The following is an 18,305-nucleotide window of genomic DNA, read 5'->3' as shown; positions in this document are numbered from 1 at the left end:
TTTCAAGATCTGAATTCAGTCCACTACCACAAAATACAACTATCATTCATTATTGCTTTATTTCAAATTAAACATGTAGAAATAAGCAATTGCCCAAATTTCTCATCAACAGGCCTTTCTTTGTGTTGTTTCCTTCAGACAGCTTGTCAATATATCTTTTCTATAGGTCTTTTTTAAATACTAACAATCACTTATCTGTCACACATAATAAGTTCTTTTTTTTAACTTCTGAAATATTTTAATAAATATTAAGGTAGAATGAAAGCTGATTAATAAGGAAAATTCAAGTACAAAAATGAAACCACCTTACAAAGGGCAATTTTATATCCTGCCACAAATAATTTCGTTCCAGAGTCAACATGCCCTGTTCCCCAATCTATCCAGTAACAAAGTTATCTGCACTATAGTCCCAAGAACTGGCACTTTGTAAAAACTTCTGCATTGGTCAAAATAATTTTAAACATTAACAAAAAAATCCCAAAGAGATCAGGTTTAAATGTTAAAGATGTTAGAGATCTAAAATCAAATAAAAAGGAGAACTGAAAGTTGACAATAAACTAGTAAAATACAAAGAACTCACAAAGTCATTAGCCTAGAAATGCAGTGACTAGTCTACAGTACTAAGGGGGGATTATTATGTTCACTAGAGCAACATGGCTTTCTTCAATGTGTTATTCAGAGCAAAGGTCTGTCATGAGTTACCTCAATATGCCATAAGAGTGACTATAGTTTTGGTCAAATCATGTGGGCATTACAGGAAAAGTTATGTAAGAAAAACCAGCACAATGCCTGTACACTGTTGAATCTAACACTAAAAAATAAAGAGCCATTTATAAGACAATTAAACTCAGCCCTTAACATTCTTTTTGAAGGATAAAGACACTGTACTAGCTTTTCAAAACAGATGGGCTTTGTACAATAACGTGAATTTAACACTACTTAACTGTACATTTAAAAATGGTTAAGATGTTAATTTTACATTGTGTTTCTTACCACAATTAAAAAGATAAAAAAGTTGGGCTTCAATTTTCCCTTGGATTTTAGATGAATAATGGATCTATGAGTTATTGAGTACTTATTATATACCTGTTACCATGGAAATGGAAATAAAATATGGATAAAATCTAATTCCTCTTTTCAAGGAACTCAAAGTTCAAAGAGGACCACAAATTCTAAAGTATTCTTAAAATAAAATACTACTAATAATTTTCCGTCACTCCAAAATGTGAGTATCCTTTACCTTTCATTTGTTAAATTCGACCCTGTCTCTCTGCAGGTTCTAACTGTACTTTAAAGTCTCTGATGTTTACATCAAAAAATTCTGGGATGCAAGCAGATTTGCTAGCCCCTAAGAAATGCCCCAAAATTTCTACTCTCTTGTGTGCCTGAACTAAGAGAATAACAATTAACAATGCTCCCAGGCATCTCTGAATAGGAAAAGATGTTTCAAATATCAAGGAAAGATCAAATCCAGTCTTTGGACTTTCTTCTCAACAATCATCTCCATTCGGTTCAACTCAACACTTATAACTACACAAACCACTGGGGCAAAATCTATCAAGAAGTCATTTCTATTTCACTCCTGATTGCCCTCTCTCTTCTGGACTATTAAAAAAATCTATGGTCTATGCCATACAAATTGTTCTTCATTGTATTATTTATATTGTTTGCAATGAGTTCTTGTGCCACTGGGAAAACAAGTTTAATAGTAATCAAATCTATCTCCCTTACCAAGTAGGTTAATGCTTACTAGTAAATATTAATCTGAAAAAATTTATTAAGCATCTCATTCGTGTCACTACTAAATAGAATTTGTATAATTTTTAAAACAAAGGTTTTAAAGACCTTCTTCATGCTCTATCCTTATGTACTTTAACACACATTTGAATTAAGAATTCCATTCAAATTATGGGAATCCATTAACAAAATGCAAATAGTCAACAGTAGCACACCTCTCCCCAAAGATCTCTTTATACAATGAGACCCTCCATGACCAGATGCAGAAGTACAATGATTCCCATCATTTCTGAGGTAGTGTTCACATCTGGAAAGAAACAGGAGCTCTTGAATGTGAGGGAGCTGAAAAGTGAGTGGAGTTGGCTGGTTTCCAACTAGCAAGAACTCAGAAGCAGAAATATTAGTATTTTGTTTTTATCCAAAAGATTAGAGTAGTTAAAAGAAAAAAAAAATAAGTACAATGGAAACTTTAAGCCATACGAAATGGCTTCTCTGCTCAGAAAGCCACAAGAAATCTCTACTTCCATTTTGTTTCATATGGGTTAATTTTTCTATTACTACAGGGATTCTGATTGCAGAGAAAAACAGCCAAGGCAATAACCAGCTTCAGGGAGAATTGGTGGTGATGGGGGCACAAAAATTAAACTCTGCTGTTGAATGGTTCTCTTTACAGTGGTCCCCAACCTTTCTGGGGACCAGAGACTGGTGCTCCTATGATAATCTAATGCCTGATGGCCTGAGGCGGAGCCGAGGCAGCGATGCTAGCACTGATGAACCGCTGCAAATACAGAGAAGCTTTGCTGCTGTGAGGCCTGGTCCTTAACAGGCCTCGGACAGACACTGGTCTGCCACACAGGGGTTGGGGAACCCTGCTTTATAATACTAAAGCCACAGTACAACATTGCTAAATGACACAAAGCATACACTGCTACTATGTATTTCTTTTACTTTGCCCACCCATCACTCCCACCACAAAAAATTTAAAATAGATTGAGCCATACATAACATGTTTGACCATAAAGTATTCATGACAGAGCAGCTTACTCTTACAAATTATTAGCTTAATAGTGAGTTAAAATACAGTTACAGGAAACATAGTCTATTCTAAGAGGGGAGAAAACAGGGGGGAAAAACCCAAACGCTTTTTTAAAATAGACGACAAATACATTAAGGCACATGCTCTACATCAGAAACATTGTTTTCTTTCTTTCTTTCTTTCTTTCTTTTTGTACATTTAAAAAACTTACCTTGAAGAGATTTTCCCAATCCCTGGCCCAGCTTCCACCCATGTTTCTGGAGTAAGCGATGTCCAATATTATCCTGACAGACAGAACAGAGAGACAAACCAAAAATATTCCAATAATATATTCTTCCCTTCCTAGTGACATTTAAAAAGGTGATAAGCAAGAGATAATTCTACATATATGCATGCAAAAAAGGTGCTAATAGTAGGGTAAATGTGCCCAATAAAAGGGACACTAATGTAAAAGAAATGCTGGCTAGTATTTTATATGGAAAGAACATGGGGGGTAAGGGTCCTTTCTGATGGTGTGCTGGGCAACTTTTGTACATAACATTTTAAAATAAAGGAGAAAAGGGGGAAGGGGAAAGAGGGAAGAATACATTTATGAAGTTTAAAACTAACATTAAAAAAAGCATAGAATCAAGGTACTTATACAATCATATCCACCACCTAGACAGCACCGCTTTAAGATTTTTTTTAAAAGAAAATCTATGTTGTGTTTAGTTATTTTGTTTATGTGTCAGGCTTTCATGATACAAAGTAAGTTGTAAGTGTAAGACTGCCCCACCACTAGAAATGAAAACACAATCAGAGCAAAATCCAGGCTAGACTTGATTGGTTTTTATATATATATATAAAATATAAATATTTAACTAGCATGCAGCCAATATTAAACTGAAACAACAGTGAGGTTAGTAAAACAAGAAATTAAATTGATTAAACAGAAAAATAAAATGAGCTCAAGCACAGACTGAGTGATGCATTTCAACATGTAATCTAACAAAAATGCTAAAATGTTAGAATGAAACAGGCCTAGCAATAAGTTAACAGTAAAGAATCATTAGTGCATGTAGGGGGGAAAAAAACCAATATACATAATGTCTCATCTTCCTAGGATCACACTGGAAAAGGTATTTCGATGTAAATTGTATGAAAAGACACCAGAAACAACAATTAAATGTCAGCTTTTGTGTAAGAATTCCAGATCTTAGAAACTTCTGCAGACCTTTGTCCAATTCTCTGCTTTTTGCAAATACTGTCCAGTACAGAGAAAAATCTAAAATATCCATTAGCTGTATCAGATAAAATGATGCTACTTATCCAAAAGATATTTAAAAATTATAAACATGAAGTGTTCTATATGTATTAAAATATAATTTATAGTATTAACCTGGTCTTATCATTTGAAAATAATCTCATTTCCTGAAATCAATTTATAAATATAGCTAACAAAACCATAAATCTTTGTATTACAATCAAACATCTCATAATAAACTGCTTTTTTTCTCTTGTAGTTCCATGTCAATGATAAAATACTCTTTGGAGTTATAGAAGAAAAGAAAAAAAGTATTTTACTATTATCTTTTTCTGACAGTAAATTAGAAGAGGAAGATTAAGCCTCCCCAATGCCGTGTTTTAAAAAAAGACAATTTCCTTTTACACCTTTATTACAGCATGCAAACTGAAAAACTGGGCTGAGCAGCTGATTATTTCATTGATGGGAGGGGTGGGATCAGATACTTTTTTAAAAACAAAAAGGAGGCAAAAGATAATAAATTTGTTTCTAAAACAAAAGACATTACTGTTCTAAACATACATATATGAAATCATTATGGTGCATAAAAGGTCACTAGAAATTATTTTTTGCTAGGAATTGAAAGGATTAAAAAATGCTATGGTTATGTATAACCCCAGTTGATAACTTCCATATTATTAAACATCACAAATACTTAATCCAACACTGCTGCCTCTTCCCTTCTCTCTCTGTAAATAAACGCTCAGTAAAAGCATCCCCTTAACCAGTAATGAGTGCCTAAGTATTTACAAATAATCTTACTGTAAAATAAATAAAGTGTCTTAATACAGATGTTAGCAGAAAATGAAAAGGTAAAGAGGCTTTTATTATACTACTATGAAAATAAACTTACCTGTTCATAAAATCCTTATTTTATATAACTCCTACCACTGAATAACTATGGAAAGGACAAAGATAGCAGAATGACTCTAAGATTATGCAGCTGATTACATCATTGTTTAAGCTTTCAATGGACTGTTACAACTATACCTGGCGCAGAGATTTAGGGCATTAAACCACGCTGACAAAAATTGCTGCCCCCCCTTTTTTTCTTTAAAGAAAACTTAATCTTTGGCCAAGTGGAGATGAGACATTATGCTGACTGTATTATATTATGAATGCACTAAAATAAACAGACAGATGAAGCAGTATGCTATTTCCAAAAGCAGTGCAAGTGGAGTGAAAGCATTTCCATACGAACCTGGCTTTAAAAACTGGGCTGTCAAAAGAACAGTTAAATGTAACACAAAGTAAGAAACTGTCCATTCACTAATGGTCTTTTTTTTTTTTTTTTTTTTTGTCTTGTTTTCAATTCACTGCTTGCAATTAATGTATTTATTAAAGAGTGAAAGCATAAGTAAATTCACGAGTCAAGACCAGCTGAGAGGTTCAAGAGCAGCATGTTGTGACTGACAACAGTGAAAGGAAAAGCAAATGTTAAAGGGAAAGGGAGAAAAAGAAAAATTTAGGGTTATACACATTAGCACCACTTTTACAAAACCACTCAAGATGGCTGTCACCTTCTCAAAAAAGCTACTGATACAAAATGGCAGTGGCATTTCTCTTCTAAAACTTTAGATGAAAACTGTTCTTTAATTAAACCTGCTTTCCCAAGTATGAACAGGGAATGAAATGTCAGGAATTATATTAACATGCCACTCTATGTCCTTGTGACTATAACAAAAGCAACAGAATAGACATATCCCAGAACCTCTTCCCTTCACCAATCTCTTAAATTAAGTGAATGACTAATATAGAAAATCTGGACCTTTCCTATCATTTCCAGACTACCTGCTTTTGGAGGAAAAAAGGCAGCTCTGAGACTGCAGAAAGGGCTAGTATTCAGTATGGTCCCTCTTCCTACCAAAAAAAGAAAAAAAGTTTATAAACGCTTTTCAAAAATCTGATAGGTTTAAGGATGATGGGTAACACAAGGAAGGCACACCAAAATACCTTAAAACAAAGTAACAAAGCAGACTTGTCTACCTCTGAAATGACCAAAATATTCATTGAACTTTCACTGTGGGAGAACAAGGGACTCAATGGCCATCCTGTGAAAATAATGAATCTCTTCCTAATTAGGGTTGTGATTTTGCCAATTATTCTCATGGATGTTATTTATAACAGTAAACTAGAGTAAGCAATTTATAGCCCAAATAGGTAATCTACACATAACGAGGGCAACGAGCACTAAATTTACTTCTAAAATAGTAACAATTAACTATTTCAGTCACTATAATAGTATCTAAAAAATCTTTGTTTATTTTTAAATAAAATATATAATTTTGGGTTTAATTATAATCTCATAGAGACAAAAGTAAATAGAAAATTCTTTTTTAACAGTTTAGTTTATGCCTAACAAAGGGGTATGACAGCCTAATAGGCTGTTTATAATTTAAGTGCACATAAAGAACTGCAGAGATATGCTAATTTTAAAATAATAAAGCAACTGAACTTTGCCCAAAGAAGGTAGGCAAAAAGCTAGTTTTCCACATGATTTATAAGGAGTTCCCGTGCTTAAGACTCCAAAATGGTGGCAGCGTGGCATTTTCTTTGGTTAGGCATGAACTTCTTAATTCTGGCTAAATCAAGAAGCTAAACTAAATCCAAACTTTTTAATTTTTTTTACCTAGATTATCTAAAAATGGCTTTTACTTATTTTTCTATTTCTAAACTTAAATGTATAATTAAAATGCTACATTTTTATCCTTTGTTCTCCTCTATTTGTGTGTGGGGATATATGCTGAAAACACAGTATCAGCGCAAAAACAAACAAACAAACAAAAAACCCCACAAAACACCATTATAAACTATTTCAATCACTTCTCAACATTTCTATTTATTAAATGTCAAGTAGAAAACCTTCCCAGGAAATTTTCTCTGCTTCATAAAAGCTGTATAATATTCACAGTAATGTCATTTTGACAACAGCACCACCAATCTGTATAATGGGAGTCTGCCAAAACAAAGATAAAAACTTATTGTATGGGGCTCATTCAAAGTTTTTACAGCAGGAAACAGAATATCAATCATGTCTCAAGAGAAAACTTATACTACAATTATATCAATGACTGGATGAATATTAATTCCACATTGAATTTTCTTTTAGTTGATTGACAGCCACATTCAATTTATATCATTTAGCCCATAGTCAACAGTGACAAAAATGGTTAAGTCTCTTGAGTGGATTGTAAGCTTTGCTGATTGTGTATTAAAGATTCTATAAGCAAAAACCAAATGCTACTAAAGTGAACCCATGCAAACAAGTTGTAAAAATTCCCCAAACAAAAAATCTATAGCTTACTAAAGATGACACAATGAGGACTAGAGAGAAAAGCCATATAGTAATGCTACACCATTCAGCTCCAAGAAGCACATTATTTATAGTGCAGTACACATATGGTCACTGCTAAATGTCAAATCAGCAGTCTTACAGAGTTACACTTTAGAACTAGTGGAGTCCACAGATCTCAACAGATATGTACAGGACAAAACCCAATTACACATATACTTCCAAATCCCTAGATGAGCAAAGTAAACATCAACAACTGGAGTTTGAAAACTACATTAATTTTAAAACCCACTTAGTCAACCTAACAACTATAAAGATTGAATGTTAATCAGTCAGGTGGAATAAAGACCAACTAACGGTTGATGGGTAGTTTTAGTTCTAACTGCAACAATGACAACATATTTTAAGTTTATGATCCAGGCATTTTGCCTTATATCTTATAATCACTCTCACATCTGCTGTCTCATCTTCTTTCTAGGGTAGAGGTCATAAAGAACCATATATCCTTAATCACACCAACTGATTCTTGGAACTATTCTGGAATCCTAGACTGTACAAGACAGTCTATCTAAGGCTTTAGTTTGTTTTATTTGTTTTCTAAATATTATATCTTTAAGTATATGGATATCATAAATATCATAGCTGGAACCTAAAACTTTCATAAAGCAGTAACTTAATATTCAAGTTCTAAAAAGTTTTTTTTTCTAATAGGGGTAAAATGTTAACACTTTCTACCTTTTCTTTAATTCATATAATCAAGTCGTCTGGTGGTTCTTAGAATGGTGTTTTATTCTTAATGAGAAATTTTATCGAATGTTATCTGGTTAGTTGAAATAAAGTAGGAGAAATAAAACTTTGTAACAAAGACTATAAAATACTTACAAATGCTAGATTTTGATGTGTTTTCAACAATTCCTGATCGAAATCAAAATACCTACATCAACTCACTAGCAGACAAATCTAAGTTTCGAAAGTTTACTAAAAGATAATGCATTATTGCATCCTTGTATCTCATTTTCTGTCTTTCTGGTTTGCAAAAAATTTACCCTATTACAAAACAAAAAGACCTTAATCCTATACTCACAATAGCCCTTCACACAGGCACATTCTTGGCACAAACCTGTGTAGACTTCCATGGATATCAGCAGCTGCAGATTACCTTTGTTTTTTTTAAAAAAAAAAAAAATGACTAGACCTTTAGCTCCTGCAATGATCTGTAGACTCCCAAAGCTGCATTTTCCAGCCACTTTTGAGTTGCATGCTGTAGCAAAACAGTCAGCACCTCTCAACAGATATTGCTGCAGAGAAAGATTTTAATTCAGCAGAGACTCTTTCTGTGTGTTAGAAGCAATCATTTCCCCCTAAGAACAAGACAGCTCAGTATAGCCAGCCAGTCATATAACTATTATATACTTATTTGATGGGCATTCCTGAAGTAATAGGGCACTTCTTTTGGGGGGGGGGGTTTGGGGGGACACCATACTATCTACTTTAATGCTAATCATTTTAAGAGTTTCTTTAAAATTTTTAAATTTATCCCCAAATGATTTGGTAACAGAAATAAAATCCCTCCTATATTGTGTGTCCCATCTCTAACACAGTGTAGGCTATGAAGCTCCTCCTCTTCCCACCTAAACTACCACAGCACAAATAATACATATATTTATGTATTGGGGGAGTAAATTTATATTAGAAATACAATTATTAATATATCTCTCTAAACGCATACTTATTTGCTAAAAAATTAAATATCCAGTCTGAGTGCTATATCATTTGCTATTTTAAGTGAAGACAATACTATTTAATAAATAAAACGTATATCAATTCCACACCTACTGACATTACTCAACAATGATTATTACTCAGTTAGACTGTCTTCTGATAGTGTTCTCCCTATGACATGTGCTGGAAAAAATCCTGGACAGTGTGAGAAGAAAGAGAGCATTAGTCTCACATGCCAAAGGAATGAATGTTCCAAAAATCTTAAAATGTAGCCTTAAAAGAAGGCTTAAAAAATGTCAAATATTATTTAATTTAGTGCTTTTCAAAATCTTTGAATATAGTGACAATGAATTCTAGGCTGCAAATTTAGTCTAATTAAATTTCCTGGAATTGTTGAGTGAGAATATAGCTTATATAAGAATATTAACCAACTTTATAGAATATGGTACTTGGGCCTTGCTTCTGACTGCTATCTGTTCTTAAACTTTGACCCAAAGAAACATTTGCGATAGAAAAATAAAATTGTTTTTCAAGTACACGATACTGATCTAGCTAGCCTACAGATTTCATTGTAAAATTCTGCCTTGTGATAATTCCCAAGATGAAACAGAACAAGGCAAAAATGCAAGTAATTTTTAACTCAGCAAAGTGGGCTTGGCATTTTATCCTTAAGTCAAAACACAAGACTGGGTTTCAGCACAACACCAGATGTGAACTCTCCCTCTGCAGCATTATCACATGCGTCATCAATTACTGCCATGCCTAAGTCTAGCATCATGCCAGCACATTAAGACAGAAAGTACTATATGCAGTGTTCACTGGACCAGAAGAACAGAAATAAGAAAGGGAAGAGGGGGAGAAAGAAACCCTAGAGAAGAAATTAAAAAAAGGCAGACCGTGCAATACAAACCAGATCATGGCTGCTTAGCTAATATGGGCCAACTGCTGTGGAAGAAAAATGTCGAACACCCCAAGTTGTGTAAATTTCTGTAAACATCTAAACACACACAAACACACAATTCCAACCTAATTAGGAACATAAATATATGTTGATCCTTTACTATGTTACAGTTTTGAAAATAAAAGCTAAAGTTAAAATATCTCTGCTCTCTAAATTGCCTTATTTTCCTGAGGGAGAAGATGCCAGTGTTTCTTAAAAGGAGAGGCGAGATGTCTTGGCTGTTATAAAGAATAAGATTCCCGCTTTGATCATTTTTTACTCAAGTTGAAATAATTCACTGAAACCCTTATTAAATATGTACACTTAAGTACAAATATTAAATACTGACAATACTGACAAATTTATACATTTTAATAAGGGACTGTGTGATTTGAAAATAAAGGGCTTCTCAAAATAAAAACAATGTTCAAAAATTAAGATTTTTTTAAAAATTAAGAGTCAGGAAAATAAATCTCCTTGTTCTATTGCTCTGTAGCAATATCCAAAACTAAGCTGTGTTAAGAGATAAAAAGAATCAACTTCTGACAACACCCAGACATCTCTTACGATACAGAAACCAAATTTACCACGTTTCACAAGAGTCTGGCAAATAATGAGTCCTTAACTATTCCTAATGGAACATTACATGATTGTGTTGCCCAGGAAAGGTGAAGCTTTTAAAGGATCAAAATACATTTTACTCCTTTATTCAATTTACAAAAACATTAAACTTTTAACTTGATTATTTTAACAGAATATTAGTTTGGGCCAAAATTATATACCTTTGTAAAAATTCTAAATTGTTTCTAGATTTTTCAGACATCCCAACATATTAAATATTAGATTACATCCTAAACTCTGTCTGATTATTGTCAAGCATGCAAGAAAACAGCTCTAAACTGTACTATAAGTTATTAATAAGTTTAACTTCATTCACATCAAGTGTCACACGAACACTACACCTAACTAGCTATGACCCAAAATTAAGCACTGATCATCTTACCGATTCAATAGGCTTGTCAAGTGATGCTTGTTCAATTTCCAAATGTCCTTCTTCATACTGATCAAAGTGATTACCCTGAAAAAAATAAGACTAGTTATTTTTCAAAAGCAATAAATGCCAAAATTATCAATAACTTAATAAAGCTAAAGGTTATTTTTAACTTTTCATTATTTATAGGAGACAATAAAAACTGTGCAACAAATTCAGACTTTTTTAAGATCTAAAAAATTTAATCAGGAGTCTAGGCCTAGTAATATGAACTCTTCTTCCTATGATAAGCATGAAATTGCTAAATAAAACACTACCAACCATATGGGTTTTCAACTTTCTTAGACTATCTTAGAAAAATTACAGAATCTTAAAAAACAAAGGGCCATATTGATTTACTTTTCATAAACAATCTTGTACTAAAGAAGTCACAGTAATAGAATGCAAATAAAATTTTTATTATACTTTTCAATATTAACATTGCTTTTAACTAAAACTGCTAAAGTTTCAAGGAATTCAAAAACACAATCTCTTGACACAGTATCCCAAATGCAGCTATTCCTCAAATGATCTGCCAATAGAGATAAATATGCTGTATAACGGCATATTTGACCATAATCAGGCAGTGTCACTGCCACTAGAATAAGTCAAAACAGTTCAATTGAGGATAAGTGCAGACAACTAGAAGTTCTCTCATCATAGTTTTCTTTGATGTCCCTACTCCATTAGAAAGGAAGAGCTAATAATTTGGCTTTATATCAGAATATCAATTTTCTGGTTCCCTTCTTGTTACAAAGTATTGGGCATGAGGATTTGTGAGTCCTGAATTGACCTAAATCAAAAGATTAAAGACTTTAGTCCAGCCTAAATTATTTCAGTGTGTGGAGTGGCATGACAACTTAAATATTAACCTAATAAAAAGATGCTTTGTTTTTTCAAGGTGAAATTTTAGTTGAATAAAATTTAAGGATAGAGAGTTCTAACATCATTTGCCACACTGTACCACAAATATATGCTTGTTTCTCTCTTACAACTCCCAAAATGTAATATAGTGGCTAAACACTAGAGAAGAATTAAGTGCTAAAATTGTGTGGCAGTGATGAAAAAGTTCTGGAGTTAGTGGTAGTGATAATGGTCATGAAACACTGTCAATGTACATAATGCCACTAAACTGTACACTTTAAAAATAGTTAAAATGGTAAATTTTATGTGTATTTTACCTCTACAAAATAATAAAAATAAAACTGTGATAGTATTTCCAAAGAATAAAGGAGTAACAGCATAGGAGTGGGTTTTTCAGACAAGAAAAGAGCAAATCTTAAAAATGGAATAGGATTTAAGAGCAGGTATTCCAAGATCAAGGAGTAGCAACCAACAAATACTAAAAAAGAGAAAGAGAGACAGAGAAAAAAAATAGCTATCGATCTTGAAAGTCTATCTTAAATTAATCTCCAATATTTTAAGCGATCTCTTTAAAATAAAACCTGTCTCTTGGCATTTTAATTTCTATGGCAATATTTAAAAGATTAACAATAATGTTGAATGTCCACTTTAACTGAAAAATAGAAAAAAAGATTAAGTTACTTAAAAAGTGTTCACTGCAAAGTACTTTTTAATTCTTAATAAACAAATATTCGAATGCTTAGATTAACTTAAGCTTCATGATATTACAAACACCAATGACCAACCAAATCTATAATTCCCTTTTGCTCTTGAGCTCTATATGACTTAATAAAAAAAATCTCATCTTACCAAAAACTGGATACTATTTTTAAAGTAATTAAAAGCCTTTATAATATTGACTTTAGGACATTTTAAATCAAAAGAGAACTGTCCCCAAATTAATCACTATCAAAGATGATATAATAAAAGCATGAACTTACTTGTCTCTTAGGCACTTAGTTCTCTAAGAGTTAACCTCTAGTACCAGCTTCTTGTGTATTCTAAAGCTGTCTATGCAACTTTATTTTATTTAAAAAAGCTGTCATATGGTAATACTTTTGATGGCGCAGTTCTATGAATTTTAACACAGATTCATGTAACCACCACCATAATGCTTTTACAAGAAAGGATTTAAACTGAAACAATATATATATATTTTTAATTTGGGGAGGTGGCAGGAGATGTAGAAATATTTGATTTTCTGTCCCCTTTTCATTAAAAAATAAATAATACTTAAGATAGAGTGAAATTCGCCTACTGGTGTATAGTTTGAGTTTTAACAAAATGTATCAGAGTGTAGCCACCACCACAATCAGTATATAGCTCATGTCAAACACTCATCAATTTTCTTTAGTTTTGCCTTTTCCAGAATGCCATATAAACAGAACCATGAAGTAAAATTTTTTTTAATTTTAAAAAAATTTTTAATTTTTTTATGGTGACATTGGTTAACGAAATCCAATAAATTTCAGCTGTATACTTTAACAGTAAGGCATATACATGTTTACCCCATGTGTTCACTTCCCATAGTTAGATCTTTCTTTCTGTCACCACTCATTCAGCATAATACATTCATCCATGTTCCTGCTTATATGAGTAATCTGTTCCTTTTTATTTCGTCGGGAATTTATTTTAAATAGTATTGATTCAAAATATGTAGTTTCGTTTTAAACACCCAAAGATAAACAAAAAATGAGATTATGATTTCTATTTGGGTATTTGAAACATTTTTTTAAAAGTATATATATAGACATAATAGGAAACAAGCTCATTTCTTTGCCAGTCTTCCAATAACTGACACCAGTTGCTCTATCACTGCTGAGAAGTTGGCTATATACATAGTTATCTACCAATCATCCACAGTGTTTTTGCAACTGTAATAATTTCAGTTTAAAAACTGATTAGTTTAGATGGGAAAAAAATAGTTCAAAGACACTAAACCATCTGGATTCAGAGATTTAAAAATTTTAACCAAATGATCTTTTTGAAGAAACCAACAAATTACATGTTAAAAAGTAAAAATACTCTGCTGGAATTTTTGATTCAGTATAAATTAGAGATTTGTTTAGAAAAGAAAGCTCAGAGAAAAACTTAATTTTAACAATTTACTTCTGTGGTCTTGCTAACCAGTACATTGGTAACAGCTATCTTTTGAATACCTATTAATAGGCATCAGGTGCTGTACTTGACAGGCATCTCAATTAATCCCCGCAATGACCCAACAAGGTAGGTTTCATTCATTATTTCCATTTTCAAATGTAGAATGCAGAGGGTGTAAAATATTTGCTCAAAGTTACTTAAATAGTAAAGAAGCCCAAATTCCAAACCCAAACTTCTGTAACTTCAAAGTTTGCGCTCTTTCTGTTATGCTACTTTGTGGCTTTTTTTTTCCCCCCAGGAGAAAAAGGCAGTTCCCAGGGGGAACACTGGGAGAAAAATATCACATTTTCCACAGCTATCACAAATTTAAAATGTAGATAATATTCACTGTAGCTCTTCTCATATATATACACATATACACAGACATATATATAGAAATAAATGTCCAAAAGAGTTTAATATTATTTTATTAATGCAACAATTAAGAGAGTCATACAAGTTTTAAAACTACATAGAAATATGTTAATTTTAAGTTAATTGCAAGGGGAAAAAATCAAAAATGTAGTTCACTGATTACAACTGCATAAGACTACGCGGACAAGAACTAAGTAAGGTATTCTGCAAATGTGACCAAAGCTGATAAACATATCTGAAGAAAAACATCTAAAGTTTAGCTTTTAAAAAAATTTAACCATCTGCTGATTTTCAAGATAGCAGTTGACTTTAAACAGCCTGAAAAAAATTCTACAAATAATCATAACTAAGTGAAATGAGAGAAATTCTCAACATTTGAAAAATATAAAAACTTGTTTATATTTTTTACTGTTTTAAAATGTATCCTTTAAAAGTATTAGAAACCTAACACTCAGTCATAAAAAATAAGAAACACCTACCAACAGAAAACGTACTTTTCATATAAGAAAAATTATCAATACGTCTTCCAGCTCAGTTTTTTAAACCAGTTATCACCAATTTTAAGTACTGTTTTTATTGCTAACTTGCTGTATGACCTCATACAAATGTTATATTTCTCATCCACTGTGTATTCATTTGTAAAATGCAGAACTTGAACTACACACTCTTTTATGGCATTTCTTGGTCTAAAATTCCATGAATTTGCAGATTTAAACTGAATTAAACTTATCCTACAGAAAAGAGCTTATTAGTTAATTTTAAAAATGCCATGAATTCTCACAAAAGCAAAATGTTAACCTCAATGAACATAATCCTTGGTGAAGCATAAAATATTTCACCTACCACCAAAATAAATGTAGTTTAATCCAATGACATGAAAACCAAGTAAAAGCAAACAAAAAAGTAGGTGACTTTGGGTTTGGTGATGACTTTTAAAATCAACATCAAAGGCATGATCCATGAAATAACTGACAAATCGAACTTTATTAAAACTTAAAACTGTTCTGCCAAAGATGTTAAGAGAAAGAGAAGACAAGCTACGGATTGGGAGGATTGTGTGCAAAAGACATCTGATAAAAGACTGTTGTCCAAAATATACAAAAAAATTTTTACACAACAACAAAAAAAATTGGACAGAAGATCTGAACTGACATCTCACCAAAGAAGATAGACAGATGGCAAATCAGTATATGAAAATATGCTCAACATTAGCAAATTGCAAATTAAAACAAAATACCACTGCATATTAGAATGGTTGCTGGGGAAAGAAACGATAAATAGGCAGAACAGCACAGGAGATCTTTTGGGCAGTGAAACTATTCTGTAAGATACTATAATGATGGATATATGTCATTATACGCCACTTGTCAAAATCTACAAAACTATACTAAGAATGAACCCTAATGTAAACTAGGACCTTGGCTGATGGTTTATCAATGTTAGCTGTCTTTCCTAACAAATGTACCACTCTGGTGTACAGAGGAAAATGGATATATAGGAACTCTCCGTATTTTCAGCTTAACTTTGCTGTGAATCTAAAACTGCTCTAAAAAATGAAGTACATATTTTTTTAAAAGTAAACAAAAAGATAAAGTTAGCAATGTAATTTCTAAATATTTCTAAAGCATTTCTTCCAAATAATGTCCATTTTAAAACTTTACTACAAAATTATAAAATTGGTAACAATGATCATCTCTAAGAAATGAAACAGAAAGGGCTTTCTTTCACTTTTTACTTTGTTAACGATGTAGGCTGAAATTTAACAATATCCACTTTTATATCTGTACTATTTGTTTTAATAATACATTATTAAATATTTAATAAAGGGAGGCACAATGTTCTAAAATATTAAAGACACTGTTAGCACAAAATTTCCTCTCCTGTGATGAGACTATTGGACTAGGTAACACATCTAAGTGCAAGATTTAAATTAAGTTCTACCTACCCACAAGTTCAGCCTAACAAAATGTCTGGAGAAAAGTATTTTACAAAAACACCCTTAATGGGCATAATTTGTGAACAGTACAAATCACCTTAAAAAGACTGAAAAAATTAGAGGGCAAGAGCAAAGATGAAGTACTGAGTCTTTACAGTGGTTAACTTTAAAAAGAAATCATCTTGGATGAACCAGCCTCTTCTCTTTTTAGTTGCATAAAAGAACATGTTAGTCTAACCCAACACATAATATTCAATAATTTTCTGCCATCTACTAGGAACTGTTCTGGCACAGGACACAGAGAAGGAAAAGTACTTGGACTTAAGAACTATGCCTCATGGAAAAGACAGGTAAACAGTGTACAATGTTAAGTGCCATGACAGAGTTGTAAATGAAAAGCTGGGGGAGCACAGACTAGAAGCGTCAGTCAAGACTTCAAAGTAGAAGTAAGCTGGATGTTAGCCAAGTGCAAGGGAGGAGTGTAGGGACTCTCACACGTAGGGGTAAAAAGGTACAAGGCTGGCTTTACAGGACACAGGTTTATTCTCTGCTCTATGATTTACTCTATACCCAGCTAGTAGAGTAGTATAAGACTTGTTTTTTAAAACTGTTTTTAGGATTTTTAAAGGGGTGGCTGAATATACAGAAAACGAAGAAATTGACAGGGAAGATCAAGACAAAGGAAATTTGGAGGAAATTGCCTAAAAGATTAGAGGTGTCCTTCCTCAAAGAAAGAGTTAAGGACTGTATTTGTTGGCCATTAGGTGGTCGAAGACGACAAATGAAATTCTGCCTCTTTAACCAGAAGAAGCAAGCAGTCCTTAGTTTTCCCTGAACCAGATCATTTAAAAAAAATCTTTTTTTTTCTATAGGAACAATGTTAAATTTCAGATCCATGCTCCTAATAAAGGCTTTTGTATCAAATAAATCCTAAGTGTACCTAAAAATGTCACAAACATAAATGTACAAGTCAAAGAGTTTGCTTTAAAAAGATTAAACAAATATAAAATAAAAATCAGACACAGGGTCCCATTGTGCTATACATACTTGTGCTAAATTGAAATATTTATTAAATTAGATCCAAAATTAACGACAATTATAACATTAACCAAATTGTTGCCCTTTAAAAGTTTTAGAAACTGTCACAGCCAAGAAGAGTCTGAAAAGACATGACTACTAAATGTAATGCCGTATTTCTGTATGGGATCCCGGAACAGAAAAAGAACATTAGGGAATACTAAGGCTATCTGAATAAAGGTATGGACTTTAGTGAATAATAATTTATTCAATACTGCTTCATTAGTGGTAGTGAGCTGGTTAAATAATATCCCATACTAATTTAAGTTGTTAATAATAAGGAAAATTGGGTGCAGAGTATATAAGGTATATATGGGAACTCTACTATCTTATCAATCTTTCTGTAAGTCTAAAACTGTCCTAAAATAAAAGATTTATTTTTTTTTTAAGTTTTGGGAGGGGTCTATACACTCTATACACACAGACATGTATAGCTTCTTCTAGCTTTATAAAACACCGTCAGAAACCTTATGTTAACAAGCTTGTGAGATACTCAATACAGCAGGTCCTCGAATAACATTTCGTTCTATTACAATGCTGTAAGGACTTAATGCTTGATTATGTTAATTAGCCTATGGTAAAACTGGTTTCATTATGTTGTTTCGCTTAAAGTCGAAGAACCCATAGATGGCGTTGAGAGGACTTAACTGCACAGGATTTGGCAATCAATTGAATTTAGGAGTTTTTTCATCATTACCATTTTATAAACTAAGAAAATACAGAGGTTGTTGAAAATTCAGACTTCTGATTCTTAGTCCCATATTCCTATCACTGTATTATACTATATAAAACCCAAAGACTCAAAAAAAAAAATCACCTTGCCTTCATAATTCTGA

General features: G+C 32.4%; 1 protein-coding gene across 5 annotated transcripts in view; it reads right to left on the bottom strand.

The window, feature by feature from the left end:
- Positions 1 to 18,305, bottom strand: part of GPATCH8 (G-patch domain containing 8) — a 73,161-nt gene that overhangs the window by 42,376 nt on the left and 12,480 nt on the right. For 2 of the 5 annotated variants that reach the window (XM_023521511.1, XM_023521514.1), the window contains exons 2-4: positions 11,013 to 11,087; positions 5,257 to 5,274; positions 2,985 to 3,057 (exon numbers count right to left, since the gene is read on the bottom strand). Coding sequence is in view for 1 of the 5 variants with exons in the window: in XM_011377151.2 (XP_011375453.1) it covers positions 2,985 to 3,057; positions 11,013 to 11,087 (148 nt within the window). In the remaining 4 variants the exon portion in view is untranslated. Of the gene's footprint in view, positions 1 to 2,984; positions 3,058 to 5,256; positions 5,275 to 9,979; positions 10,015 to 11,012; positions 11,094 to 18,305 lie in introns of those variants that run through there. The other 3 variants (XM_011377151.2, XM_011377152.2, XM_023521512.1) reach the window with 2 other exon arrangements.

The sequence above is a fragment of the Pteropus vampyrus genome, unplaced genomic scaffold, assembly GCF_000151845.1.
Source record: "Pteropus vampyrus isolate Shadow unplaced genomic scaffold, Pvam_2.0 Scaffold306, whole genome shotgun sequence".
NCBI classification, from domain to species: Eukaryota; Metazoa; Chordata; class Mammalia; order Chiroptera; family Pteropodidae; genus Pteropus; species Pteropus vampyrus.
Note: the sequence above shows the minus strand (reverse complement) of the source record. Positions and strands in the feature narration are given on the sequence as shown.